Source organism: Mesoplodon densirostris, chromosome 6 (genome assembly GCF_025265405.1).
Source record: "Mesoplodon densirostris isolate mMesDen1 chromosome 6, mMesDen1 primary haplotype, whole genome shotgun sequence".
Lineage (NCBI taxonomy): Eukaryota > Metazoa > Chordata > Mammalia > Artiodactyla > Ziphiidae > Mesoplodon > Mesoplodon densirostris.
Window position 1 is genome coordinate 9,014,108 of NC_082666.1, and position 27,572 is coordinate 9,041,679.

At 53.9% G+C, this 27,572-nt stretch overlaps 1 protein-coding gene across 3 annotated transcripts in view; it reads right to left on the minus strand.

The window, feature by feature from the left end:
* Positions 1–14,873: 14,873 nt before the first annotated feature.
* Positions 14,874–27,572, minus strand: part of LMX1B (LIM homeobox transcription factor 1 beta) — an 80,212-nt gene continuing 67,513 nt past the window's right edge. Inside the window, exons 3-8 of one of the 3 annotated variants that reach the window (XM_060101698.1) lie at positions 20,479–20,711; positions 18,018–18,199; positions 17,752–17,829; positions 17,543–17,609; positions 15,393–15,536; positions 14,874–15,031 (exon numbers count right to left, since the gene is read on the minus strand). In XM_060101698.1, coding sequence (XP_059957681.1) covers positions 14,874–15,031; positions 15,393–15,536; positions 17,543–17,609; positions 17,752–17,829; positions 18,018–18,199; positions 20,479–20,711 — 862 coding nt within the window. Of the gene's footprint in view, positions 15,032–15,371; positions 15,555–17,524; positions 17,610–17,751; positions 17,830–18,017; positions 18,200–20,478; positions 20,712–27,572 lie in introns of all 3 variants that reach the window. The other 2 variants (XM_060101697.1, XM_060101696.1) reach the window with 2 other exon arrangements.

A 27,572-nucleotide genomic window follows, 5' to 3' on the forward strand; every position in this document is an offset into this window, starting at 1 on the left:
TAATAAATTATAATATCTGGTATACAGATCATGTTTCTGTAACCTGCAATGCAACTAGGTTAAAAATCAACGATAAAACAATGAGTAAAAATTTTCCATGTGTTTGTGAGTTAGAAAAAAGTCACACTGGAAAATTTTAAAGCCCTTATGAATGAAAATGTTGCATATCAAAACTTTTGTAATGCAGTGTAAGTGGTAGTTTGAGGGAAATTTAGAGCCTTAAATGCTTATATTTTTTAAAAAGAAAGCTGACAATTAGCTAAGCATCCAACTTACAAAAATAGGAAAAGAATAAAAACTCAATGAAAGAAAAGAAAGAATATCATAATAAAATAGAAAAATAAAGATATAGTAGAGGGAATCAACAAGGCCAAAATTAGTTCTTTGAAAGACTAATAAAGTAGATAAACATCTCGCAAAGTTTAAAAAGAATTTTTTAAAGGCATAAATCAATAATATTAAGGATGAGAAAGGAAATATTGCTACAGCTAGAACAGAGATTAAAAAGATAAAAAGAATATTTTATATAACTCTGTATTAAATAAATTTTAAAACAGGCAAAATGCACAGATTCTTTGGAACACGTGACTTATCAAAACTGGCTTAAGAAAAAAAAAATCCTGAATAGTCCCATAACCACTAAACATAATTAAATAGGTTGCTAATCCCACATAGAAAACATCAAGCCCAGATGATTTCAAACATTCAAAGAACAGATATTACAATTTGATACAAACTCTTCCAGAGAATAGAAAAAAAGGAACACTTATCAGCTCACTTTGAGAAACCAGTATAACTTTATTATTCAAATCAGGACAACCTCATTCATGTGCCTAAATGCAAAAATCAAGAAAGAGTAGAAGACTGAATCCAACAAGTATTTAAAAATCATGACCAAACCAGGTTTATACCATGGACCTAATGAGATTTAACATTAATATATATTATATATTAATATAATATTAATATTATTACTATATTATATATTATTATATTATGTATAGTAGATATTATATTACATAGCATGTATTACATGTTCTATAACATTATTGATATATATTAAATTGTAAATATGTGCAGTGACATTAAGAGGTTAAAGGAGAAGATCTATGTAGAAGAAGCATTTAATCAAAATCAACATTCTTTCATGATTAAAATTCTTACCTTCCTAGGAAAATAAGGGAATTTTCTTTCTTTCTTTCTTTTTTTTTTTTTTTGCGACGCGGGCCTCTCACTGTTGTGGCCTCTCCCGTTGCGGAGCACAGGCTCCGGACGCGCACGCTCAGCGGCCATAGCTCACGGGCCCAGCCGCTCCGCAGCATGTGGGATCTTCCCGGACCGGGGCAAGAACCCGTGTCCCCCGCATCGGCAGGCGGACTCTCAACCACTGCGCCACCAGGGAAGCCCGGGAATTTTCTTATCTTACAAAATTTAGCAAAATCGTACTTATTAATAAAAAGTAAAAAGGAGTATCCTTAACAAAACAAGATAAGAATCTTAATATCCTCCTAATCAACATTTTATTGGAAAGCCTAGCCAATGTGTTTAATATTTTAAAAAGAACAAGAAGGAGAAGAAAAGGAAGGAAAGAAGAATAATGATTAGAAAGAAACAAAATTATCATTTCCAGGTGAGATGATTATCTACATTAAAAAATCCAAAATAATATACCAAGAGATTATTAGGATTAATGAGTTTATGAAGGTGGCAGGATATAAGATAATATTCAAAACTAAATTGCTCGTCTCTACACTTGCTTATAAAACAATTCAGAAAAAGACATTTAGAATAGCAACAGAAAGTAAGGAATCTAAAAATAAATCTAATAAAAGATGTGCAAGACCTGTTGCAGAAAATGTTACAACCTTATTGAAAGACGTCAGAGAAGATCTAATAAACAGGGAGATTTATCCTGTTCAGTTCTCCACATATTGATCTATAGAGTAATTGTCATTCCAATCAAAACCCCAATAGGATTTTTAAAAGTACTTTACAAGCTGATTCTAAGTGGAAGAACAAAAGCCCAAGACTAGCCGTACCCTCCTGAAGAAGAAATGGTGGTTAAACATGCCTAAATGCAATCAAGGCTTAATATCAAGTGTTAGTAGTTAAGATCATGTGGTATTGGCATGGGATTAGACCAATAGACCAGTGCAACAGTAATAAAAGTTCACATGTGTAGAAAGCTGACATACGATAGAATTGGCTTTTCAGATGACTGGGAAAGTATTAACTATTTGATGTAAGGTGCCTGGATACTTGATTATTCATATGGAAAAATATGAAGTTGGACCCTTATCTCACCTGTACTCCAAAATAAATTCTTAATGGGTTAAAATTTTAAATGTGAAAGTCAAACCTTTAAAATTTAAGAAAAAATATAAAAGAAAATCTTTCTGATTCAGGTAGTGAAGGATTTTGTAAATAAGACACACAAAAGAAGCACAAACCATAAATGTATGATGAATCAGGCTACATTAAAATGAAGAACTTCTATTCCACAAGCTGGAAAAAATTATTTGTAGCACATAAAACCAGTGAAGGATTTGTACCTAGAATATATATATTTTTTAAAACCCTAGAAATGAATAAGAAAAAGACAAACAACCCAAAAGAAAATTGAGTGAAAGACGTAAACAGGCATTTCACAAAAGAGAAAACACAGATGGAGAATAAACATATGAAAAGATGCTCAACCTCACTAATCCTCTGGGGCAGATCCAAATCGATAAGTACTGTCACGGATGGGGAGCAGTGGGAACTCTTCTTAATTGCTGGTGAGAGTGTAAATAGTACAGTCACCATGGAAGATACAGACTTTGTCTGACACAGCTGACCCTGTGCATATCCTGGCAACCCAGCAACTCCCCACCAGATTATATTCTGGAAAGACTCTGGTATGTGTGCGTTAGAAGTCATGTAGATGGACGTTCATTGCAGCATTGTTCGTTTTAATGAAAAATTGGAAAAACCCAAATATCTGCAATAGGAAAATTAAAAAATAAATGGAATATTAGATAGCAATGAATAATGGTCACATGCGAGAATGTGGATGAATGTTGGCTACAATAGTGAGTAAAAAATGGAACTAGTAGGGCCTCCCTGGTGGCGCAGTGGTTAAGAGTCCGCCTGCCGATGCAGGGGATACGGGTTCGTGCCCCGGTCTGGGAGGATCCCATATGCCGCGGAGCGGCTGGGCCCGTGAGCCATGGCCGCTGGGCCTGCGCATCCGGAGCCTGTGCTCCACAACGGGAGAGGCCACAACAGTGAGAGGCCCGCATACCGCAAAAAGAAAAAAAAAAAAAAAAAAAAATGGAACTAGTAGAAGACTATGCATAGTATATTACTAGCATAAAGTTCAAAAACATGGAAAACTGAACAATAATAATTTTATGCGATCAGGAATTCGTTTTTGTTTTTAAAGCAAGGCAATGATAAACACAAAATACAAGATAGTGGTTATCTTCAGGATGAGGTAGGAGAGGGATGGGCTGGAATACTCAGGAAGACTCAGTGGTCTTGGTAGCGTCCGAGTTTCTATCTTTCGTAATGCTCTAGTTGGGTTCACAGGTGTTTATCTTATTATGCTTCGCAACTTACATCAGTTATAAGTTTTGTGTATGTATCAGATATAACAAAAAGAAAAATGAACTCCAGTTACACACTTAAAAAAAAGATATAACCAAAAAAGAACAAAGAAAGATTATAAAATAAAGGGCTGGACAGAGACAAAGATAGTAGGTTAAGGCACACACACAAAAAACAATGTAGGAGTACCAACATTATTATCAAAGTAGAATTCAGTACCAAAAGCATTGAACAGGACAGAGATAGACATTAGCTAATGAAGAAAGATACATTCCCTGAGAAAGATAAAATAATCATAAACCTTGTACCAAACAACACAGCAGTCAACTAATATAAAGTAAAAATTCTAGGGGAAAAAAAATCTCAGTAGTTGTCTTAGTATTCTTCCTGTTTGGAGGTAGTAGAGTCCTCCCTGCAATGGTGCTGCTGGCCAGGCCCCCTCTTGAGAAGTGCCGTGGCTTTGAGGAGTCACCTCTGAGACAGGTGCCCACCTTTCCCAGTGATTTGGAAAAGCCTCAGAGTGTGGCCAGGCTCCCAGGGGTCCCAATCCAGACTTCCAGCCCAGCTCCTGCACCTGCTTCTATATCTGGCCTCCCCATGGACGATGCCTACTTCTTCCTGCTTCTCCTCCTGACCTGCCTGATGTTCACCTACTTTCTAGGCTCCTAATCTACAAGATTTCTTCCCTGGACTCTCCTGGTGTGGGGGGCTTTTAATCTGTGAAAATGGACCCACCCTTCTCTCTTCCCTTCCCCATCTTTCCGTCTGTGCCAACTGGCTGTGTGAATTTAGCAAGTGGCTGACCACCGAGTTCTGCTGTTCCCTTTGCACAAGGCAATGACGCAAGAGGCACAGACCATGTCTGTGATAGACGGGGCTAGCCGTGAGAGGGAGGGTGGCTTTCTGGCTGTCAGTCTCCCTTTCTCCCTGCTTCTCTTGTCCTGGCCTGTCTGAGCCAACCTGATGGTCAGCACCTGGGAGGCAGCTTAAGACGGGCCACACCTCTCGGCCTTGCTGTTGAATCCTCACTCCTGTTGCCCTGGGATGTGGCCTCCTTCTCTGTCTCTCAGGCCATTCCAAGGCAATCCTTGGCTTGGAGCCTGGTCCGGTGAAGCCCGCTCCACCCCTCAGAAAGGCAGAGTTGCAAAATATTGGGGGCTTTTCCTGTCTGTCCTGGCCTTCCTTCTAGGCAGAGTTGCTTGTTTACAGTGGTAAGTTGCTCTGAGAATCTGCCACTCACTAGCTCTGTGACCTGGAACAAGCTCCTTCACCTCTCAGAGCCTCAGCGTCTTCATCTGTAGAATGGGGATGACAGTACTTTGAGTGAAAACAAAATGAGATCATGTCTGAAGGCACTAGCCTATGATAAGTACCCAGTACTCAGTAGCTATCATTATTGTCCTGGTCGTCCTCACTATTATCATTATTGTTCGTTGTTGGCAGAGTATTTTATAAGCAACAAGACCCCTTGTAGTAAGCTGCTTTCTTCCAGAGTTGCAGCTTCACTTTGCTTTGCAGAGCATGACTCCAGGTTTCTGCTCTTGTCACAGTCGCTCTGTTTGTGGTCATTTTTGTGGTGGGTATAACTTGATTGTTTGCTTATTAGTAACTCAGCACCAGTAATTCACTTTTTCAATTGACCTCTGTTGCTTATGAAGTACCCCACTGCCTGGCCCTGTGGCACAGCTTCCCAGTTCCAGCTGTGGGTGAACTGGAGGGGGTTCCCCTCTGTGTGTGGGGCACCAGAGGGGGCCAGGCATGTGCTCATGGCCAAGAGCTCAGATAGCATAACTACCAGCATCCCTGTAACTTGTGCCATGAGACTCAGGCCTGGCTGACTGTCTGTGCCTCGATGCCTCCTCTGGTATGGCCCCTGAGGTCATGGGAGGCCCAGGTGTCTGTCAGCCTCCGAGCATGGCGAAAGGTAGCCTAGTGTCACAGGAAACCCAGCTCCTGGAAGCTTCCCTGGCCTAAAGGGGTAGGGGGAGCCTTGCCATTGTCAGTGCTAAGGACCACCCCCCGTCCACCGCCTTCAAGGCCCTTGGGCTCCTCTTGGTTCAGTGTTCTGGGCTGACTTAACTTCCTGGGTAGGCAGAGGGAGAAGCACCCATGAATAATCTTAGCTGCATTGTTTGAGCACCTGGGGTTGGCTGAACTCTGTGCCTGGTTCACTTGCTCATGTGAGCCTCATGATGGCGCTATGCTTGTCCCTTTGTTTACAAAGAAACCAAGGCTTGGAGTGGTTAAGTGACTTGCCCCAGGTCACATGGCCGGCAACTGGCAGAGCTGGGACTGGAACTCGACATCATCGCACTTACCCCCATTCTCTGAAGCTTGATGGGATGGGATACCCTCAGAGCCCCAGGCCCCCACCAGATCAGTTGCCCCCCATTGGTAGGCCACAGGGATTGAAATGATCAGAATGAAATACTGACCCTTGAATCTGGGGCTCCCAACTGTGACCTGCATCCCCTGTTCTGGAAGCATCCACAAGGACCAGCACACACTGAGAGTGGAGCTGGATCTTGCACTGGTGAGGGAGCCCCCCCTTTATATGCCCAGGGAACGAGGCTTCTCTGGGTACTGAAGGAGGGGTGGAGAAGGGGCCAGGCGGGACTGTGGGGGGTGCCTTGCCATCCTCTATTCGGTCCTACGCTCCTCCCTCTGGGCTCAGGGAGGGTTGATTCCCCAGCAGCTAGGGCACTGAGGGTAAGAAGACTCCCTGAGCCTCAGTTTCCTTATCAGTAAAATGGAGGTAGTGCCAGTAGCTGCCTCATAGGTGAGTGTGAGGAGTCAGTGAGACGGACAGACAAGGCTGGAAGTCGCTGAAGCAAGGGCTCAAGGAAAGGCTGCTATTTCCCCCCTCCCACCTCCCCTTGTTTTCCTCCTCCTTTGTCTCTGTCACTGACCCAGCTCTGGTTCAATTCGCAACTTTGCCATTTCCTAGCTGTGTGGCCTCGGGAAGTTTCCTTAACATCTCTGAGCCTACTTTTCTGTTCTGTAAGATGGGAATGCTGAGAAATGCATGGTATCATCCTTGTAAAGCGCTCACACAGGGCCTGGTGCACAGAAGCCTCCCAGAAGGAGAGTTTCTTCCCTCCTTCCTTCTCTGGCCGTGATCTGAAGCCTGCCCCATCTCTGCATTGTTTCTGGAGCCTAACTGATGCTTCAGCTGTCACCTGCCTGACTCCCGGTCGCCACCTCGTGGCCTGATGGGTGACTGCAGGTTCAGAAGCAAAATTCAAACTAGTTTCTGGTCTGTGCTGGGGATTTAAATAGCAAAGCACCCCAAGGGAGGTAAGGAGTGAAAGTGGGGTGCTGCACACAGAAAGGCGCCTGGATGTTCCGTGCAGACAGGAGATGAACGAGGGGCCCCCTGCCACTGGGCCCGTTCTTGCTAGATTCTGTGCTGAGAACTTCCTGCACTTCATTGCAGATTTGGCTCCAATTTGAATCAGAGTTTTTCAAATGAAGAAACGGGCTTCTGGGACCATGGTGGGGCACCTCAAGGGCTCCAAGGAATTGAAAATGTTACATTTTTGGTACATTTTTGTAACCTAGGGAGCGGATACAGAGGTTTTTATTATTCCTCTTTAGGCCACAAATAGGTACTTTACATATACTCCTCTCTATTATTCAAAATCTCACAGTGTGCTCACTTTATTCTCAGCTAAATCAGAGTATGGGATGTGTCAGTTGTCCTGTCACTGCCAAGGGCCTGACTGACACCTGGCATGCCCAGTGTGGGCATCTCACCTCCTGCTGTCTCTGGCCTTTGGACCCTGAATTTAACCTGGGTATGCCCCGCCTCATTGGTCCTCTGAGGCTCCAACCTCTGAGCACTTGTTCTGGCTGTTCCCTCCTCCAGGAGGCTTCCCCCGATTTCCCAGGCACAGCTGATGAACCCCCCCCTCCCCCAGCTTTGAGTCCTTTGTGCTTGTCTCGCAGCTCCTTCTTAGCTCTTCCCAGGCGGGCAGGGTCCTGGGAGGGTCTGCCATGCAAGGGATGAAGACCAAAAGGGATGAGCAATCCGGGGGCTGTCTCCATTCTCCATTCAAGCCCCAGGGGTTGCTCTGCAGTCAAAGCCATAATAGAGCCCCCTGGCCATCCGTCAGTGCCCGGGGTCAAGGTCTGCCTGGCGTGGGGTCTGGGACACTCAGAGGCCAAAAGGGGGCATCTGAGGCAGAGTGGCCCTGGCCAGCAGGACAGGAGGAACAGCAGAGAGCAGAGTGTTCACTGTCAAGTGGACATTACAATTGTTTTCGCCCCACGGGGCTTCGAGGAGAAAGTGGAACGAGACATGCAAGGCTTAGCACAGCGTGGGGTGCACGGTGAGCATCCCTGAAGGCTGCTCCCAGAGGCAGTGGGTGGAACCCCTCAGCCACCTAATTCTCTGCCTCAGTGCCCATCGAAACTTCCAGCAGGTTAGCCATGGGTGAGCAGGCCAACTGCATTGCCTCAGCCCAGGGGGCGCCCCTCTCATCACGGTGGGGGACTGCAGGGCTGTATGCAGCCACCCTCCTTCAGATCATCCTCCTAATGCCTGTTGGACCGCCCATCTAACCGCACATGTATCAGGTGGATTCGTATTCCACGTAGCTGCTGCAGAGACCTCACCTTCTCCAATCCAGCCTCACAGCCCGCAGTTTTCTCAGGGAAGGCAGCAGTGGTGAACTCCAGAGGCAGGACCGGGCCGGGCCTCAGACTCTCGAAGATAAATTTTGTAGGGTGGGCTCAGAGTCACGTTCCTCTCCTGGGACCACCCCTCTTCTCAACTCCCACAGAACCGTGATCTAGACCCTCTCCAACCCCAGTTTTCTGGGAGGAATCACCCTGGAGCAAGATACTTCTCTCCAAGCCTCAGTTTTCTCATCTTTGCAATGGGATAAGAGCTGTTCTTAGTTGTTGTGAGGGTCAGTGAGCTAAAGTCTGTGACTGGCAGTGGCAGGGACTTGGTTACTATTGGTCCTCTGGAAAGAGGGGCCTGGAGGGAGACCTTCTCCCACACCCTCTCTTGTCTCCGTACTCGGCCTACATTTCCTCCCCCTCCCCTGACTTCACTTTCTGGGCTGGGGGGAGAAGACAGGCAGGAGAGAGGGGAGCAGTGGATTAGCTCAGCCCCTCCCCTCCACCCCCCCCAAACATTTTTTAGTGACAGAATTTTGTCGGCAAGAGAGCTGGCAGCCCACTGCTGGGAGTGGGGTGGGGGGTTTGAGCTGGGAGGCTCCTCTCTCAGAAGCCTAGGCCTGGGGCTTGGTTGGAGGACCCAGTTTAGTCCTGCCTCTGTGCTGTGCAGGCTAGGCCAAGTGACTTAATTTCTCTGAGCCTCAGTGAGGCCACTCTGAAGGTAGGAGAGTTTCCTTGCTCCATGGACCCCTGGGCCTGACCTTGAAGGACCAGGATGCAGGGCCAGAGAGTGTGGGCTTAGGGAGGCATCCGAGGTGGTGTTGAGGCCATGGGTTTACAGCTAAACCTGGTTTTGAGCCCTGGTTCCTCTGCCTCTTTTTGGCTTTGTCATATTGAACTGGTCATTTCCTCCTTCTGAGCCTTGGGTTTCCCTTCTGAAATATGGGACCTTGACATCTGCCTCTCGGGGGTGCGTGGGGTGCGAAGAAAGCGATGAATGGAAGGGCCTCACCCAGAAGCCCCTGGGGCTGGGAGTCACCTGAGGCTGCAGGAGAGAGTGGGGTGGAGCTGCCCCCAGGGGCGCTGGTGCCCCTGATGCACAACCAGGTAGATATGTGCAATGATACACCCAGGTGTGGTTGTGCAGATGTCTTCACTGACACACGGACACAAGTCTGAGACACCCAACTCCATACACGGATCTAGACAGCCAGCTGCACACCATAAACCAATACATGCAGACTCCCAGCTTCCTACACAATCTACCCAGGCAAACTGATCCACAGAGCTATTTCCATAGACACATGGGCACGCACGCGCACACACTGATACTCCCCAAGGTACTCTGAGGAAACTTGAGACCTCAAGGAACTTACTTTGAGAACCACATTCCTTGAGTCTCTGCCATCTCCACACCCCCAGCCCCAGCCCCACCCCATCTCCCCTGGATCCCAGGGCCATGTCCAGCCTCGAGTCCTCAGGATTCCTCAGGATTTGGCCTCAGCTTCATTCTCCCTGTCACATTCCCCTGGGTGAGCTCGCCCACCTTGTGCCTCAGTGACCATCCACCTGGTTGTTGAACACCTGGATACTCAGATCTGGTCCTTCTGAGGCTCAGCCCTGCCCAGGACACCTCCTGGATGCCCCAGAGACCCTCAGCTCCACGTGCCCCAGAACAGAGTGCTCAAGGGACCCTATCACAGTGATCCAGGAACCTAGATGTTGCCCTCACTCCCCTCTCACCAGTATCTCCGGGATCTGACCCCTTCTTTCTCCCCAATTTTACCACACTAGTCAAAGCCATCGTCATCTGTCACCTGACCCAGCTGACCCCAGTCTCTAGTCCATCTGACCTAACTGGATCTATTCTCCACTCAGCATCAGGACCCTGGATGGTCTGGCCTTGCCTCCAGCCTCACTGCTTCTCCCCCAGCCCCAAACTTAGCTATTCTTGCAGTTTAAGAGACTCACAAGATTTTGCCAGCCCCTGAGTTTCTGCACAAGCCTGGAGTGCTCACAGACAGTCCTCCCCATTCAGTGCCCCCATGCTGGCTAACTTCCCATCTCAGCTTAATATGTAGCTTCTTCCAGGAAGACTTCCATGATGCTCCGCCCCTCCAGATGAGGTTGGGTACTCCTATAACAAGGCTGCACTGTACCTCAACTGAGTTCACATCACACTGTCTACCTCCCTGAGGCAGGGACCAAGCCCCAGTTCTCAGCCTAGTGGCTGGCACTTAAGGGGTCCTTCATATTGGATGGTTGAATGAATGAATGTGTTGGGGAAAGGGATGGAGTGGGATGGGAGGGATGCATTTGTTTCAAGGATGGAGATGGGTTGGGGTTGGGATAGGACAAGGTTGGGGAGATGACAGTCACGGATGGGACAAGGGAATGTGTTCGGCTAGACCAGAGACCCCAGGCTCTCCCTTCCTGACCTGCTGTCCCTGGTGGCCATTGAGAAATCTGCTGACATCTCATGCAGGACTGGCTCAGGCCCCGCACAGCCTCCCCCCAAGGAGAGGCACCACAGGCGTGTACAGGTTGGTTTATTTACAAATATACTGATGTCTCATCTTTTTTTGTTGTTTCCATTTCCTGCATTTGGGGGAAGAGGCGGAAGGTGAGAGTGGAGGGCAGGGCTGGGTGGTGACGTGGTAAACGCGAATAAATAATTTAACAATGACAAGTTATTAAATAAAATGTGTCTGGGGATGGCGGGTGGACAGTGAGAGTCTGTACAAGGAGAACAGCAATGGCCGGTGGCCCGGTCCCCACACCTGGCTGGGCTGAGCTCCCGTGGGACCCTGGAGGGGGCGGGGCACAGCAGAGACGCCCATTGGAAATGGCACCGTCCAAGGGCCAAACGTTGGAGGGTCCCTCCTGCTCCCCTGGCCCCCAAGCGGCATGTCTACGAGTGTGGGTCCGTGAACCTTCATGTGTGTCTGGGTGTGAGTGTGTCTGTGTGCGTGCCTGTGAGCGTGGACCCCCTTCCCCGTGGGGCACAGTGAGCCCAGAGCTGCAGGTTCTCCCAGATGGGAGATGAGGTTCTCACCCCAGGTGGTGCCCAGAGCTGAGGCTGGGCCCAGGCAGGGGTCAGCCAGTTCTCCTTCCCCCAAGCCTCACTGCTAGGGCCCTGCTCATCTGGACGTGGTAGACCCCCCTACCTCATCCTCTCCAGGAAGCCTCCCAAGATGCCCAGCCCACTGGCACTGGCACCTCCTCTATGGGCTCTGCTGAGCCCACGGTCTGACCCTTAGAACTACAGCGTCCTTCTGTGTGGCCTCCCTGGAAGGCTCCATGGGGTAGGTGGTAACATTCGCTGTGTTACCTGGGGCATATTCCTTCCTCTCTCTGAGCCTCAACTTCCCCAAAGGGAAATAGGACTCGCCTTTTCTCCAGCACACCCCCTGCCCACCTCTCACTTTCTCCCTCTTCCTCCAGAGACCAGACTGTCACCTCCCCCTTCCCTTGGGCTTCCCACCCAGGCACCATGTGATGGTGAGCCCGTATCACGGCAGGGGCGGGGGTGGTCCTGGCTACTCACGCCCCCCACCTCAGGTCAAGGCTGCACTTCCTACGCGAAGTGGTTAGAGCCTGGCCATCTCAGCTAGGCCCAGACCCCAGCAAGCCTGCTTGGTTCTGCGTGCTTCTGCTGGGTGACCTTCTCTGAGCCTCAGGTTCCTCATCTGAGAAATGGGTCCCCAACAATGTCCAGACAGGCTTGGGGCGGAATGTGTATGCCTCTCCTCCTAGGAGAGAGCCCCTCAAGGCGGGGGGGCCTACATCTTGTGCATCTGTGTCCCCACACCTAGTCCAGGGCCGGGCAGAGTGGGCATCAGAGCCTGGGGGCAGCGAGCTGCAGTACAGCGAAGGTGCTACCTAAACTAGCTGATGGGGCATCTTTGGCACGAGGGGCTGAGGTCCCTCTTCCTTTACAACCTGTGGGTCATCAGCATGGGTGTCCTGTACCAGCTCCTGGCAAGGAGCAGTGTAATGGCAGAGGCAAAGCCCAGGTTGGAGTTGGGGTTTATGAAGCCCCAGAATGGCAATTTTACCAAGACAAATCATGCCCCCTGACCTGGAGGTCATTCACCAGACACAGAGAATGAGAAGCTGGCATGGTGTCCCTATTCTCTGCTCCAGCTCTGTCCCTGACAAGTTGAGAGAGGCCTTGTCCCTGCCCCTCTCCTGGCCCACATTTTCCAGCTGCAGAATAAGGGGTGGACTGGTTGACCCATTCCTGAGGTCCCTTCCAACTTAAAGAGTCTGAGAGAGAAGAGCCAGGCCTACTGGTGGGGGAAAACATCTACCCCTGGACCTACCCCAGGGCTCCTGGCATGATTCGACTGTGTGGACATAAGAGGAGAAAGGGGACCATCTCTCAAGAAACCAGAGTGGCTGCCTAAGGGACAAGTGGTGACCGAGGACCAAGAGATGGCACAGAACCTAGGTGGGCTGAGACTGCAGAAGGACTCAGGACATCAACTAAGACCCTGTGCAAGTTCTGTGTAGAACAAGAAGAGCCCAGAAGGGCCAGGCTGGCTGCTGGGGCCTGAGGGCTGACTCTGAGCCGCATCTCCGCTCTGACAGCTCTGCCATGGTGAAGAGCGTGGCAAGACGTGAGTGCAGAAGCCCAGGAGGGGCGGGGAGGTTGGCTTAGGATACTCTGGAGGGACTGAGGTCTCCCCAGAGGACAGAGAAGCAAAACCACAGAGGATGTTGGTGAACTTTGAGGATCCCAGGAAGGGCCAGACAGAGGGGCCCTTCTCCAGACGGGTGGAGAGACACCCGTCATCCCATCAGCTCAAAGGCTGGACCACGCAGACTTCTGCAGCCTAGGGCTCAGTGTTAGAATGGAAAGCAGAGCCATGAGCACTGGCTGAGGGCACAGTGGCCTCCAGGGGCCAGCCAGGGGTCACTGAGAACAGGGCCCATCAGCCTGGCCTCACTTCCTCTTTTGACAGGGTTAGTAGTTGGGTAGAGTGGGGGCAGAGGTTGACACAGTGTATCTGGCTCTTAGCAGGGCGTTTGACAAAATGGTCCACATGCCTTGGGTGAGACACACAGGGCCAACTCCTTACCTCGGCAGATGTGCTGAGGAGGGAGAACAAACCAGTGGTCACAGAGTTGGGCTGCAGAGAAACTCCACAGGCTGGAATGAATCAAATAAGAGGAAACGTAACAAGAAAAAAGTCAAGGTCCTTCACTGGATCTCCAGGGACCAATAAGTGCCCCCTCCACACACACAGAGAAGAGAGTTGTGGCTTAGCTGTCACACATGTGTCAGGGTCAGGGGCTCTGGTTACAAAAGGGCAGGGTGAGTTTCCAAGGTTATGTGCCCTAAACCATTCACTGGGTCTCAGGCCACATTAACAGAGGCAGGGTGCCTAAAGTGGGGGAGGTGATTGACCTGCTCACTTTGGCTGGCTGATGACAGTGGGAAGACTGGGTTATATCTGTTCCATACCTTTAGAGGGAAAGCTGCAGCCAGGCTGGGCGGTACAGTTTAAAAGGAAGAGCTGGAGAAGCTGGAAAAGCCTGGCTTTGAGAAGCGAGGACTCGGGGCTGAATAGGGCAGAGGTGAAATCAGCAGAAAAGGCATCTGACTTGGGGCCCGATGAAGTCACTGGAGGTATGCGAGGAGAGGCAGAAGTGGCTTGGGCAGGAACCAAACATCCTATGGAGTGCCAAGTGGGTGACTTTTGAGATGCTTTTCCCCCTGGAGGTTCTGCTGTTTGGTCTGATTCTACATGGTTCTCGGCCTCTGTCTCTGCCCAGGCAGCCCCCGTCTGGGCAGAGGCTAAGACACATCTGTGTCCACGTGCTTCAAGCTCACCTTAGCCTCCTCGCTTCCTCCCTCCCCTCCTATTGCTGTCAGAGGGGCTCCCTGCCCGTCTGGCCGCTTCCCCCTTCCTGACAGGGCAGGGCTGACCCGCAGAGGCCTGTCTGTCTCTTTCAGCATGTCTATGTATCTGTGTGCGTTTCCGCATGGGTGTGCCTTTAAGTGTGTGCGTTTGCATGTATGTCTCCATCCCTTTGAGTCAGCCTGGGCTCAACCTACCCGTCCCTGGTCCCGCCAGGATTGCCCCTCAGGGCAGAGCTGTGGTGGGCTTGGCCAGGCTCTTCCCTACTCCTGCTCCAGGCTCCAGCTGGAAGGGGTGATCCTAGGCTGGCGGGCCTGCCCTCAGAGGCGGGGGAGGTGGGCACAGTGCAGGGCACAGGTACACACGCTTCTCACACCATCGTCTGGGGGCATGCACGGGGGCCCTGCCTCGACCTAGGCCCATGCCATGGAGGTGGCCTGGACAGAGAGAGGACATTTAAAAAAATAGAGAGAATTTAAGCTTCCCATAAAAGAGATGGGGAGGGGGAAGGAGGCGACGGAGGCCGAGGTGGGGCTGGGAGATGAGTGGCTGTCCGAGAGCTCTGGGTCCCTGGGGGTGACAGTCTCTGTGGACAGGACACAGCCCCTGCCCAGGCTGTGCCCGTCTGCCTGTCTGGCTGTGCCCAGTGGGGACTTTAGCCAGGCCCAGTTGGCCGAGGGGAGGGCACCGTATGGCTGTCTGTAGAGTCTGTGCGGGTGGCGGGGCAGCCTCTGCGGCCTGCAGTCCCACCCCAGGGCCCTTGCCCGAGCGTCCGTGCGGCCTGGCTGGCTCTCAGGAGGCGAAGTAGGAACTCTGCATGGAGTAGAGCCTGTCGATGGGGTTCCCCACGCGGGCCTGCAGGGAGCCCACATCCGAGGAGCCGAGGAAGCAGTCACTGAGGCTGGTTAAGGAGGTATCACTGTCGATGTCGTGGAAGATTGAGTCGTTCCCTGGGGGACAGAGGCGGTGTCAGCACCGGGGTACAGGCTGGGGCTCCTGGGGGCCCTGTTGGCCCTACAGGCAGTGTGGCTGGAGGTGAGGGAGGGACAGGATGACCTGCCGATGGTGCCCAACCAGAGGGGTTGGGGGCTGTGGGTGAGGTCTCCAGGGCGCCCCCTTCCGGTCAGGAGGAGGCAGGTGGGCTGTGTCGGAAGGGTCTGCGGGGTCGGGGGGTGGGGGGTGGGTTTGGGGGGGGGGCTGGGGCAGGAGGTGGCTTTTTCGGCCCCAGGCCTGCCAGGTCTGGCAGGGGGCAGGGGCCGTGCTGGGGCAGCAGGGGGCCGGGCAGCTTACCATAGGGGTTCATGTGGTCACCTGGCATTTGGGGCGGCGTGAGGCCCTGCTGGAAGGGGTCGCTGCTGCCGTAGGGGCTCTGCTCCATGGCCACGATCTGCTGCTGCGGCGGAGCCAGCGGCGTGTAGGAGGCCATCATGCCCTCCATGCGACTCGACAGGACCTCTGGGGACAGAGCACGCCCTCACTGACTGGCCCTGCCTGCCCTGTCCTGGAGACCTCACAGATGTACCCCAGGAGTCCCATGACCTCCCTCACGACCCCCCAGTCCAGGCTGCCCATTGCGGTCTCTCTGACCTCCTCCTTCCCAGCCCTGCCCCTGCTGAGGTTGCCTGTGGCCTTCTAGGGTCACTGAGCCTACATATCTGACCCTCCAGTCCACCAACCTTCCCCAGACACACAGTCCAGCGTCTCTTCCAGAAAGAGCCCTCCCTCCCCACCTCCTCCCTTCCTCCTACGGCCCTGCCCTCCAGGAGCTCCCAGCCTGGGGATGACAGAGGCTTCCAGTGTGCAGTCAGTACTGATTCGACAACATCTGGGTGCAGTGAGTGCCCTGCATCTGGGAGCATCAAGGTGGAGCCCGCACCCCGGCCAACAAGGCTCAGGGAAGGAAGGCTTCCTGGAGGAAGGGGCCCACCACCTCCATGCAACTTAAACAACCAGCAGAGGTTCAACCAGCCGAGCAGGGGGCAGGCATGCCAGGCTGAAGGGCAGCAAAGGCAGAGAAGAGAGAAACTGCGCTGTGGGAGCAAAGAGCCCAGTCCATGGGGATGGAGCGTGAGGACCAGAGAAGGTCGTGCCTGGGGAGAGAGATGGTTCCTTGGGGACCTGAGCTGAGTGGGGGCTCCCCTGAGGCTGTAGGAAGCCAGTGGAGGGTCTTAGCTGTGGAGGGACTGTGGAGAAAGGCTGGGAGGGTGGAGGCTGGAGGAGGAGACCATTGGGAGGGGTTGGGGTCCGTATTAACGCAGATGCGGGAAAGACTAAGAGGGGCATGAGGGACATGGGACAAGAAACCACTGCCTGATTTGGTGACTGAGCAGATGCAGTGCGTGTAGGACAGGACGGGGGAGGTGACTCCTGGGTTCCTGGTGTGGGTACTGGGTGGGTGGTGGTGCCGTTTGCTGAGACGGGGTAGGGGAGCTGTAGGGGGTGTCTTGTGCATGTGGCAGCAGGGGCAGCGGTATGAAGTGCAGGAATGGGCTGTGATGAGCTCGAGGGGACCGTGGAGCATTCCTGGGGAGGCTGCATCCAGGGGGCAGCTGGGAACACCGGAGAGTGAGACACAGCCTGGGAGCAGGCTGGGGGACCTGAGCCTGCGGCTGCAGCCCCGGAAGGCTGGGCCATCTCGGGAGAGGGGGCAGAGAGAGAAGACAGGAAGAGCTGGGCTCTGAGGCCACGGCCTTGAAGCCCAAGGTCCAGCCTGGGACACTGGTCTGGCCCCAGAGTTCTGAGTAGAAGGGGCTGCCCATCAATCCCTTGGCATCTGCCTCAGAGACCCCGGCTCACCTGGGAGCAGGCAGCTGAGGCCCCTCCCCCAGTTTGGCAGACTCAGGGAGCTCCCAGTGCCCTCCCTTCAAGACCTAGAAGGTTCCATGTCCCCATGGGGCCGGGGAGGCCAGCCCCAGCCCAAGCTGTGGAAACAGCATCTGGGCAAAGCCCAGTCCACCCTGGACTCCTCAACACTTTCAGACTTTCTCTGGAGACTTCTGCTGAATTCTACTGTGGGCAGTAGGGTGTATGGTCATGTTAAAAGCACAGGCTTAGGAGCCCTACACTCCGGGCTGAAGCCTGGCGGTGCCCCTTACTAGCTGAGTGATCCCAACAAGTCCCTTAGTCTCCCTGAGCCTCAGTCTCCTCATCTGTGAGATGGGATGTAACGATGCCCTTCCTCTCAGGGATCTGTGAGAATTAACTGAGACGGAGCGTGCGGAACCGTGAGAACAGTGCCTGGCACACCGCATCACTGTTTGAATATGGAAATTCTGCCACCCCTCTGGGCCGCCCACCCTGCCATCTCCCCTCCTGTGTCCCACGGCCCCCACTGCCTCTCGCCTTTACTGATCTCAGCAGGTTCCAAGGCAGCAGCTCCCTGAGCTCTGATCGCCTTGCCGGGAGGTTTCTTGGGAGTCTAGTTACGGAGACTGAGCCCCAGCCCGGGCCGCCCTGCTCACCTTGGCCCAGCCGCTGGGAGTTCTGCTGCTCCTGTTGCTGCTGGTGCCGCCGTGCCAGCTTCTTCATCTGCAGGAGACACAGTGTGTGCCAGTCTCCACCTCCAGCCCCCCTTCATTCCCACGCCACCCTCATCAGGCCCCTGGTCTTCTGCCTGCACCCCCTCCCCATCCCACCCCCGTCCAGCGGGGTGGCAGGTGCCTGTACTCACCTTCGCTCTTTGGTTCTGAAACCAGACCTGGACCACACGCACGCTGAGGCCCGTCTCTGCCGCCAGCGTCTCTCGGACCTGCCCATAGAGAAGGAGACGGGTCAGGCCTGGGGGTGGGGGTGGGGGCAGCATGGGAGGCAGCAGGTTTGGGGGGATGGGCGGGGAGGGGGGGACGCCCAGCGCCCAGCAGGAGCAGAAGGGGTGGTGTCTGGAAAGGCAGCGCGTGCGGGGCTGTCAGCCTCCACCCCACCCCAGGCGCCCCTCACCTTCCGGCAGGGCTTGGAGGAGACCTCGAAGGAGGCCTTGAAGGCCCTTCGCTGCTGCGTCGTGAGGATGGTCCGGGGTCGTTTGGGCCTCCGCGGGTCCTTCCCGTCGTCCCCACTGCCCTTACTCTGGCTGCCCTGTCCCTTGGCTGGCTTCATGTCCCCATCTTCGTCCTCGCTCTTCACTGTGGGGGACACACCCCAGCCTGTCAGCCTCATATCCTCAGGCAACTTGCTACCTGATGGGATCCGATCACCTCCTGCTAACACCTGCCACGACTCCCCAGTGCCCTCAGGGTAAAGACCGCCCCCTTCCCCCGGCCCACAGGCCCTGCCTATCTAGTCTCTCATCTCCCATCCGGGTCCTGTATGTCCCCTTCCTCAGCACACACTCCTCACTTTCTTATCTTGGACCCCCAGGGAGACCTGAACCAAGGCCCCCAGACCTGCTCTGCTGACAACACACAGGCAGACACACACAGGAAGGCACCCTGGTGAGCAGGCAGAGACACACAAGCACACATGCATTGCACACTCAGATGCGCACACGTTCAGAATGGTAGAGATACAGGCCCACGTGGGGACAGGTATGGGCACTGCAAAAGCACGCAGGTGTACACATGTGGCTGGACACACTGGAGGGAGCACAGGATGCTCACTTGTGGCCGATCTGCTGTCCTCATCAGGCCCATGGCCCGCCTGAGGAGAGATGCTGGCATCTGTGTTCATTCTGGCCCTGGGCTTCCCCTGACCCATCTTGCCTGGGACCCACCTTGTCCTGCTGGCCTCTGGTGCCTGGAAGACCCCAGCCCAGCATGTCAGCCTTTGGGAAAACCAGTTTCCATGGCACTAGCCCAGCACTAGCTGGACCTCACGCCCCAGAGAGAAGGCTACCAGGAGCCTGCTTCCTTGGAGCTTCCAGGGACTAAGAATTGATGGGCAAAGACACACACTCCAGACGTTCTCACACAGGAGTACCTGTGACCATGACATGTACACGCGTACACATACACACGTAGAGGTGCATGCTCACAGGCAGGGACATACAGACATGCACACGTCTGAACAGACACACACACCTGCATGCAGAAGCATGTGTATTCACCTGGAGGCACACCCACACCCACTTCCATGCCCGAGTTGTGGGTCTCAGAGATGCCAGCCCCAGACAGATAGCAGAGCCTCCCTCCCACCCACCATGCCTTCTGCTCACCCCGAGTCTGAACTGGTCTCCTTTCTCCTAGACCATCTTCCTCTGAGCATGAGCCCCTGTGGAGGGGACCTCCCTCCGAGAACCCCTCCCTAGGCCTGGCATGAACGTGCCAGTGGCACCTGGCTGGCCTCTTCTCTCCCACAGGAGCCCAGGCAGCCTGGCCGCTGTGGTGCCCTGCCCAGGGATGGACAGAGGTACAGGTGGTGGGAGCTCACACCTCCTCCAAAGGTTCTGGCAGGGACAGCGTTCCTTTGTGTGGGCAGGTCCTGTGACCATGGGCTGCAGGTTCCCCACAAGGCCCGGCGGATCAGGGCGCCTCCTCCCCACGCCCCCTGCTCCAGGCCATCTTCGCCACCCCCAGGAATGACACGGTGCCAGCCTGCTCCCTGACATTTCCCCCTTAAGACTTGTTCCCGGCTGGCCCTGCCCCTCCTGCCAGGAGGGCTCCAAATTGGTGAAGTCTTCTGGGGGCTGGAGCAGGGTAGAGGGGAGGCTTCACCCCGGGAAATGGAGTCTCTCCCTCCACCACCGAGGGCCCCAGTCTCCCCATGCAGTGGGGAAAAAGGGAATAGCTTGGGGCTGCTGCTCCCCACTGCTGAAGGCTCTGGGGGGTGATGCAGAAAGGCTGCGTCAGATCAGACACACCTGCAGCCTGCAGACCCGGTGCTGGGAGAGACCCCTGGGATGCTGTGCTGTCACGGGGCGGGGCGGGGCACAGCAAGGATAAGAGCAGGGGGAGGGGGGTGGGCCAGAGAGCAGGGGGTGTGCCAGCATGTGTGTGCAAGCTACAAGACATGTAAGCACGTGGATGAACGTGTGCAGCCACATGCATAGGTATTGACTGCGTGAGTGTGCTGGGGCGTGCGTGCACATGTTGTTTACATGGGTGTGGGCTTCTGCATGCTTGGGCATGTAAGCACATGTCTACACACGGACATGTGTCTGTGTATTTACACTTCTGGGCATGGGTATCCACACATGCATTTTATGTGCTTGTGTGTGTGCATCTGTGATCACATGCACCTACACCTGTGTGTGATAGTGTCCAGGTACATTCGTGCGCCTGTGGGGCTGTGCACACGTGTCTGTGTGCACCCCACGTGTGCACGTGTGTACTGGACCCATCAGTGCGCGTGCGTATCGGATGTGGGTGCAGTGTCTGTGTACAGTGCAGGTCCTGGGGTCACGAGTGGGCTTCTCCTGCAGGGGCGGCTCTCCCCACCACCTGCCCCAGCTCCAGGCGCAGCTCACCGGAGTCGGACTCGTCGGGGCTCACGGAGCTGAGCAGGTCCTTCTCCTTCTCGTAGTCACCCTTGCACAGTAGCTGGCCCTCCTTGAGCACAAACTCGTCGCCCTTGCGTAGCTGCCGCTCACACACGCAGCAGCAGAAGCAGCCCAGGTGGTACACGCACTCCAGCGCCCGCATCACAAACTCAGTGGGGGCGATCTTCTCCATGCAGCCGCTGCACTTGGCCGCGAAGAGCCTGCAGGTGCAGAGTGGGTGCATTGGCTGGGCTCAGGGGTCCCTCCCAGAGGCACTGCCCACAAAGCACCTCTTCCTCCCGCCACGCTGACCCTCCAGCCCAAGTGGGAGAGGCCCTCCCTGGGCACAGAGCCAGACAGTGGGAGCCTTACCCCCTTGGCTCACAGGGCCCTGGCGGCCTCACGGTGGGTACTGGGCAACCTGCCCGGAGATGCCTTCTCCTGGGAGCATCAGCTCAGGGTCGTTCCCGCTCATAGACACAGTGGCCACTAGAGGGCAGAGTGCAGGTTCAGCCTCTGCCTTCCCTGGGAGCCAGGTGGGCCCCTGCCCTGAGGGGAAGGCCAAGCAGCCCACAGGTCCCAGCTACCCTTACCCCAGCGCCGGCTCTCCTCTTCTCTGCCCCTGCCTCTCCCCCACATCCAAGCAATCCCCAGCTTTGCCCAACCCATCACCCAGCCTGGGTCCCTCCTCTCCTGCCTGAGGGCTGCCCCAGTGCCCTCCCTCGGTTCCTGGCCTCTCCAACCCCTTCAACTCACCCTCCAGGATGACAGCCAGAAGGATCTGTCTAAAACACACATCTGATCGTGCTGCTTCCCTGCTCCAGACTCTTCCATGGCTCCCTAGTGCCCTCGGAGAACCTTCAAGTTCCTGAGTCTGGCACTCAGGCCCTTCACAGTCCTGCCTCTTCTCTTACCACTCTGCTCCCCGAGGCTTCGGCCCCATGGAACAGCCTGCAGTCTCTCCAGAGCACCATCAGCTTGGCTCTTCAACATGTTCTGGCCCTTGCCTTGGCTACCACCTGCTTATCCCTCATCTTAGCTTAGGAATCTGAGTACGTATGGTGTACCAGCCGTTCTTCTAAGCACTCTGCATGCAGGAATGCATTTCATCCTTGCAACAACCCTATGAGGCAGGAAATATTAATCCCATTTTAGAGATAAGGAAGCTGAGGTGCTGGGAGGCAGAGTCACGTGCTCAGGGTCACGTGGGTAGTAAATGATGGAGCCGGCTCTGTTCCCGGGCCTGATCCAGTCCCTCCATGACAGGGAGGATCCATCTTCCATCTCCGGAGACAAAGCTGGGGGTGGGGGCGGGCGTCTTCGTGACTCCGGCGAGTGTGCAGAAAGAGTCTGAGCAGCAGGGCCCCGCCTCTGCCTGCACCTACTGACCGCTCCTCCCGGCCCCCGATCCCTGTCACGTGCCCTGCTCTGTGGGAACAACACTTTGATGGAAAAATTTATGAAGAATCAAATTATTGCTGCTGGGAGGGAATTAAAACCATTTTTCATTCCCCACGTCCCCGGGCCACGTCTGCGGGCGCCACCTGGGGAGCACTGTGCACATCCCATCCCTCTTTATGGCCCGCCATCACAGGCACAGATTACAGCTGCAATTCTCTACTAATCGGTTCTGGAACAGAAATGGCCATAAATGCAGGGCTCTCGGTCTGCCTCCCTTCCCGAGGCCGCCATCAGCACCGCCCACGGCAAGCTGGTGGGATGCAGTGGGCAGGGCCATTCCAAGCTCTGCCTGCTGCCCTGGCACTGGCCAGGGCACTCAAATTGGGGACACCCCAGCAACCCCTGCCATCCACCTCTAGTCTACCCAGCAGGCTCCTACTCATCCTGCAATGCCCAACTCTAATGCCACCTCCTCTGGGAAGCCTTCTTTGATGCCCCAGTCTGGGGGAGGTGGCATCCTCTATGCTTATCTCAGGCCTCAGTTCCCTCTACTATAAAATGGGGATGTCAACAGGACCTCCCTCAAAGGGCTGTTGTCAGGATTCAATGATACTGAGCATTTAACTCAATGAATGAGTACGACATCAGAGTGATGGCACATGGCCCTGTCAGCTCCCAGTTCTACAGAGGTCCACCTGATCCTCAAGGAGGCCTCAGTGTTTGAAAAAGCCATGAGTGAAGGCAGAGGCTCAGGCAGACAGGACCCCACTGGTCCACACATGCCTTCACAACGGTGTATGAGATGGATGCAGCTCCAATTTGGCCCTTTGGCTGGAGACCTCTGTTCAAGGTGCAACCCACTCAACTGTCCAGGTACCCTAAGCAGAGGCCCTTAGGAATCTGGCTGGCCCTCCAACTCTGCCAAGGGGCTAGGGGAGGGGCCAGGTTTGGAGAAACTGCTGCTCTGACGTAGAGGACACTTCTGCCTTGCCCCTCTCCCTGCCTCCTTGTCCCTCTCCCCACACTCTACCTCCTGACCTGGCGGCCCCACTGAGGACTGCAGCCTGGCCTCTGTGGCCCACGGGTGGACAGGCAATGGCTGCATCTCTGTGTCACCATGTCAGGGCCAGGGCCCCAGGCTGGGTTGGCACACCTTGGGTGGTTCCCAGAGAGGAGGCCCTCTTAGTCTGTGGGAGGGGGCAGCGGGGGGGAGGGGTGTGTGACCCGCATTAGCAGACGCTGCCACCATGCAGGCTTCGTTCAGAACAGCCCCGCTAATGCCTTGGCAGCAGGGGGTCGATTGCTACTTTCTCCAAACTCATCAACACAATCTATTATTAATACTTCTCCAAAGCCTCTGTGCCGCCATTACGGAGGCAGCGCCAGCCACTCGGGGCATCATCTGTTATCTCGATTGCAAGAACTCGGGAAGTAAAACAAACTGCACACTTTATAAACAGAATGTGCCATCCGTTTGGTCTCCAAGCATCTCTCCACCCAATAAAACATCGGGGTGGGGGGGATGCATGAAATACTCGCTCCCGATTATGGGGCTGCCTTTGTCTACTGTGCCAGGGTACCAACTGCATGTGTGGGAGGCGCTGGGGTGCCAGCGGGGTGCCCTCCTCTCTGCGAGCCCCCCACCCCCCCCCTCGATCCCTCCCACCATGAAGGATCAGTGGAACCAGCCATTGAGCAGCAGCCCCAGCTACAGGCGGGTGGCACTGGAATGAGATGGACTCGGGTTCAATGCCTGTTTCCACCACTTGCTGGTTTGTGACTGAGCGAGTAATTTCCTCTCTCAAAGCTCACTTATCTGTATAATGGGCTCAGCAACACTGCCTGTTTCTCAGTGTGAAAATGCAGTGAGTTGTCAGGATAAAGCTGTGAGCACAGAGGGAGTGGTTGGGGGCCGGGGCAGGCCTCTCCATGAATGCTGCCCAGAAGCTGCAAATACTGACCAGAGATGTAGAGTTGCTCAGGCTGAAAAGCTCCGGGCCACCCGGCCTCCCTTCCCCTCCTGCCCCAGAGATGCTCCAGAGCCTGACGTGAAAGGCCCGGAAAGCATCAAGGGCATTGGATTTGGAGCCCTGGTCCTGCTCTCCATCCTGACCGGCTCTGTGACCCTGGGCAAGTCTGAACTTCACTTTCCTCATCTGTAAGATAGGGACAACAGTCCCCACTCCCCAACTGGCCTGGGGATTCCAGATGGGTGTGCTGCTGCTTCCCACACTTGGGCTGGGAGGCCAGGACGGGGCAGGCCCTGGGGTCAGGGGACGATGGGGTGCTGTGGGGCAGCTCCAAAGCTCTGGTCCAGGGGGGAGCTCCCTGTGGCTTTCCCTCTAGCTGCCCCGCCCTCTCAGTGCCAATCCCCCTGCCCTGGCTCCTTCCCCAACCCAGAAGCTCCAAATCTAGACGGCAGCTTCGTGACCACAACACAGACACACAGGCTTGCTGGCAATCCACACAACCCCCTCCCCATTTTTCATGTAAACCGCTGACCTTTTTCTCTCACGCTGTGCCTACAACCTAGAACGCCATTCCCCCTCTCCCAGCCTCTGCCTGGCAAATAGCTGCTTATGAAGGATTTAGCTTGGGCAACCCTTCCTCCAGGAAGCCCCCTTCTCCTCTCCAGTCTCAGATACTTCTCCTGAGGACCGCAGTTTACGTATTTCCAGGTGCACCTTCCCCATGGTCACCTCTGCGTCTTCAGTGCTGAGCCTAAGTCCCTGTACACACTCAGGTGAGCAGTGAATGTTGGCTGAACGAATGCTGAACCATCCAATATAGCCCTGTTCAGCCCGTGAGGCAGGGCAAGTCAGTCCCCACCCCCAGGCTGGTCTGTGGGAGCCTCACCCACCTGCCCTGGGGAGACAGGAAGGGGAGCTGTGTGTGGGGCAGGAGGCTAAAGCAGGCAGCCTGGGGTTCCCTTCTGGCTTCATAACTTCTCCCTGTGTGACTTTGTTCAAGATAGTGAGCCTCCATTTCTTCATCTGTAAAATGAGAATGATGGTACCTACCTGTGGGGCTGTTGGGAGAGCTGAGTGCATGTAAAGCCCTCGGCCCTGTGCTGGCATGAAGGAGGCATCCCACAAGAGCGGGCTTCTGCCTTTCTCTTGTTCCACGTGAGTCCGACATGCTTTCATTGATTATCCTCGCTGGGGTCTCCCAGGGGTCCCTGGGAGCAGCCTTCTTGATGCAGGTCCCAACCATTCCCCCTTCTCATGACCACCCTGGGTTCTGGATCCATCCTTCTAGCTTCTGTCTGGCCTGGGCTGGACAGCACTCCTGGCTCAATTCTCTGTGTCTCATTAATAACATGGAGCTCAGTTAACATCTAACTGCATCACCCCATTGAGTCCTCACAGAACCCTAAAAGGAAGATGTTTCCATCTCCGTTTCACAGATGAGCACAGAAAGATGCAGAGGGCAGGTTCAAGGTCACACGGCAGCATCACCGTATACTCCCTCCCTGCTCTGTGCGTCCAGATGTTTCTTTGTTCATCAGTTACCCTGGCCCTTTGCTCTGAGTATCATGCCCACGTCTGTCTGCCCTCAAGGCTCTGAACACCCCGAGTTCTTATTACTTGGCATAAGCCCAGCACCCAGTTTCTTCAACCAAACTGAACATCTCCCCCTCCCCCAGGATCATCTGTGATTGCAGATTAAGAAATTCCCTTTTTCGGGATGTCCTTCCCTTAAAGAGTCCCAGGCTACGACAACATGTCTCCATCTCCTTTGAGTTTTTATTGGCTTATTTATTTAATGCTCAATTTATTAAACTCATAAAGCTAATAAACAAAACTCAGAAAGACAATTTTTTTGGGAGCATTTGAACATGGATTACAAAACTGATTAATTAATTTCTCTTTAAACCATTGACACCTGCAGTGATACATGCAGTACAGCTGATTCTTTTACCTCTGATAAAACTGGTTTCCTAACGTCCTGGGGCCCCTCCAGCCTCTCCTCACGGGTTTTCATCCCCAGATCTTGGAGTCCACACGGCACTCATTAGGCTTGGAATCCTAGCTCTGTCACTTCCTTGCACTGGAAGCTTACACAAGTCCCCTCTCCTCTCTGAGCCTCAGTGACCCCATCTGTCCAGTGGGGATGATGGCCTGGGCACATCCCCCCAGGCTCAACGCGTGGTGGTCATGATCACTGTCATCATCTCTCCAAGACTTCCCAGCACCAGTTCACTATCCTTGCTGAGTAGAAGCTCCTCGGCCTCCTCCTCCTCACTGTACTGCCATTCCCAGACCCCCATCACTGTACTTTACAGTTTATGTAGCCCCTTGCTGGGTTCTCAGTCCAAGAGCTCCCAACAGTTCTAGGATAAGCCCAAAGATCTAATCATGGCATTCAAGGCCCCACTCTACCTGTCACACCTGGCCTCAGATGCTCTGCTACAGCTGCCACGCTTCTCATTGTTCCCTGAACACAGCAAGTCCCTTCCTGCCTCCTTAGCACCTAAAATTCCATCTGACTCTACGACCTATCTTCTCAACCCCTTCCCTTCACTTCTCGTTGAACTCCTCTTCATCCTTCAAGACCCAATTCAAGTGTCACCTCCTCTGTGAAGCCTTCCCTGATACCCACAGATCCAGATACTTGTGTGTCTGAAGCCCCCACTGACTTAGAAATAAGGAACTGGGTCTAATTCAATCCCCTACCCTTTGCTCTGGCATTGAGTTGGTGGTTAGTGACTATTTGTTGAGTGAATGAATAACCTTGGGAGAAATGAAATGGGCAGGCAGGTAGGACAATAGAATATTGGCTAACCTGCTTCGGGGGGGTCTTAGAACACTACCATCTAACAAGATAAGTGAACTTGCCCTCCCGCGCCCCCTCCACAGCTAAACAACCCGGAGTAAAGTGTCCCAATTTTTTATCAATGAAGTTCTATACATCACTCCTGTTGGGCTGGGAGTCCTGCAGTAACATCCCCAACATCCGCACTGCACTGTCATCCATAGTTCACAGGGAAAGCCCTGGGAGTGCCAAGTTGGTATAAAATGACTTCCCTGACCTTTAAGTGATTGGGCCAGGCCTGGACACCTGACTCAAGGTGGGCCAACTAGACCCTCTGTCCTGCGTCTCTTCCTTCTCCTGCTCATTCAAGGGCCCTTTTAACACCCCCCACCCCCATCCTCATCCTCAGAGGTGTGACTTTCCACATCTCCAACACCAGCTATGTGGCCTTGGGTCATTCACATCCCTTCTTTGAGCCTCAGTTTCCTCTTCTGTAAAATGGGGGTGTTAATCCTTCCCTCACCTGGTGATGTGAGAAGGCCTAGTCCAGAGGGCATCTTGGCAGGTGTGTGCTCCCTCTCGCTCCCCAGTCTAAGTCTCACGTGGTGCCCAGTGCAGGCTCTGGAACCTTCTCTTCTGCACATCGTTGGGTCTGAGTTCTCCCTGTGGTATGAGCTTCTGTGAGACTCTCTCCGAGGGCCACACTGGGGACCAGGGAGATTCTGGTCCTGGTTTCCCTTAGGGCCTCTCCAGGCCCAAGTCTCACAGTTCCTGGAAACACTCCCTCCAAGGGGACCACGAGGCTTGGCACCTGGAACTGAAGGCCCTCTGTCCCCACTGTCCACACCTTCACGGATTCACCCAGCAAACACCTAAGGAGTCTGACTCTGTGCCAGGCTCGTGCAAGATGTTTGGGGAACAGAGTC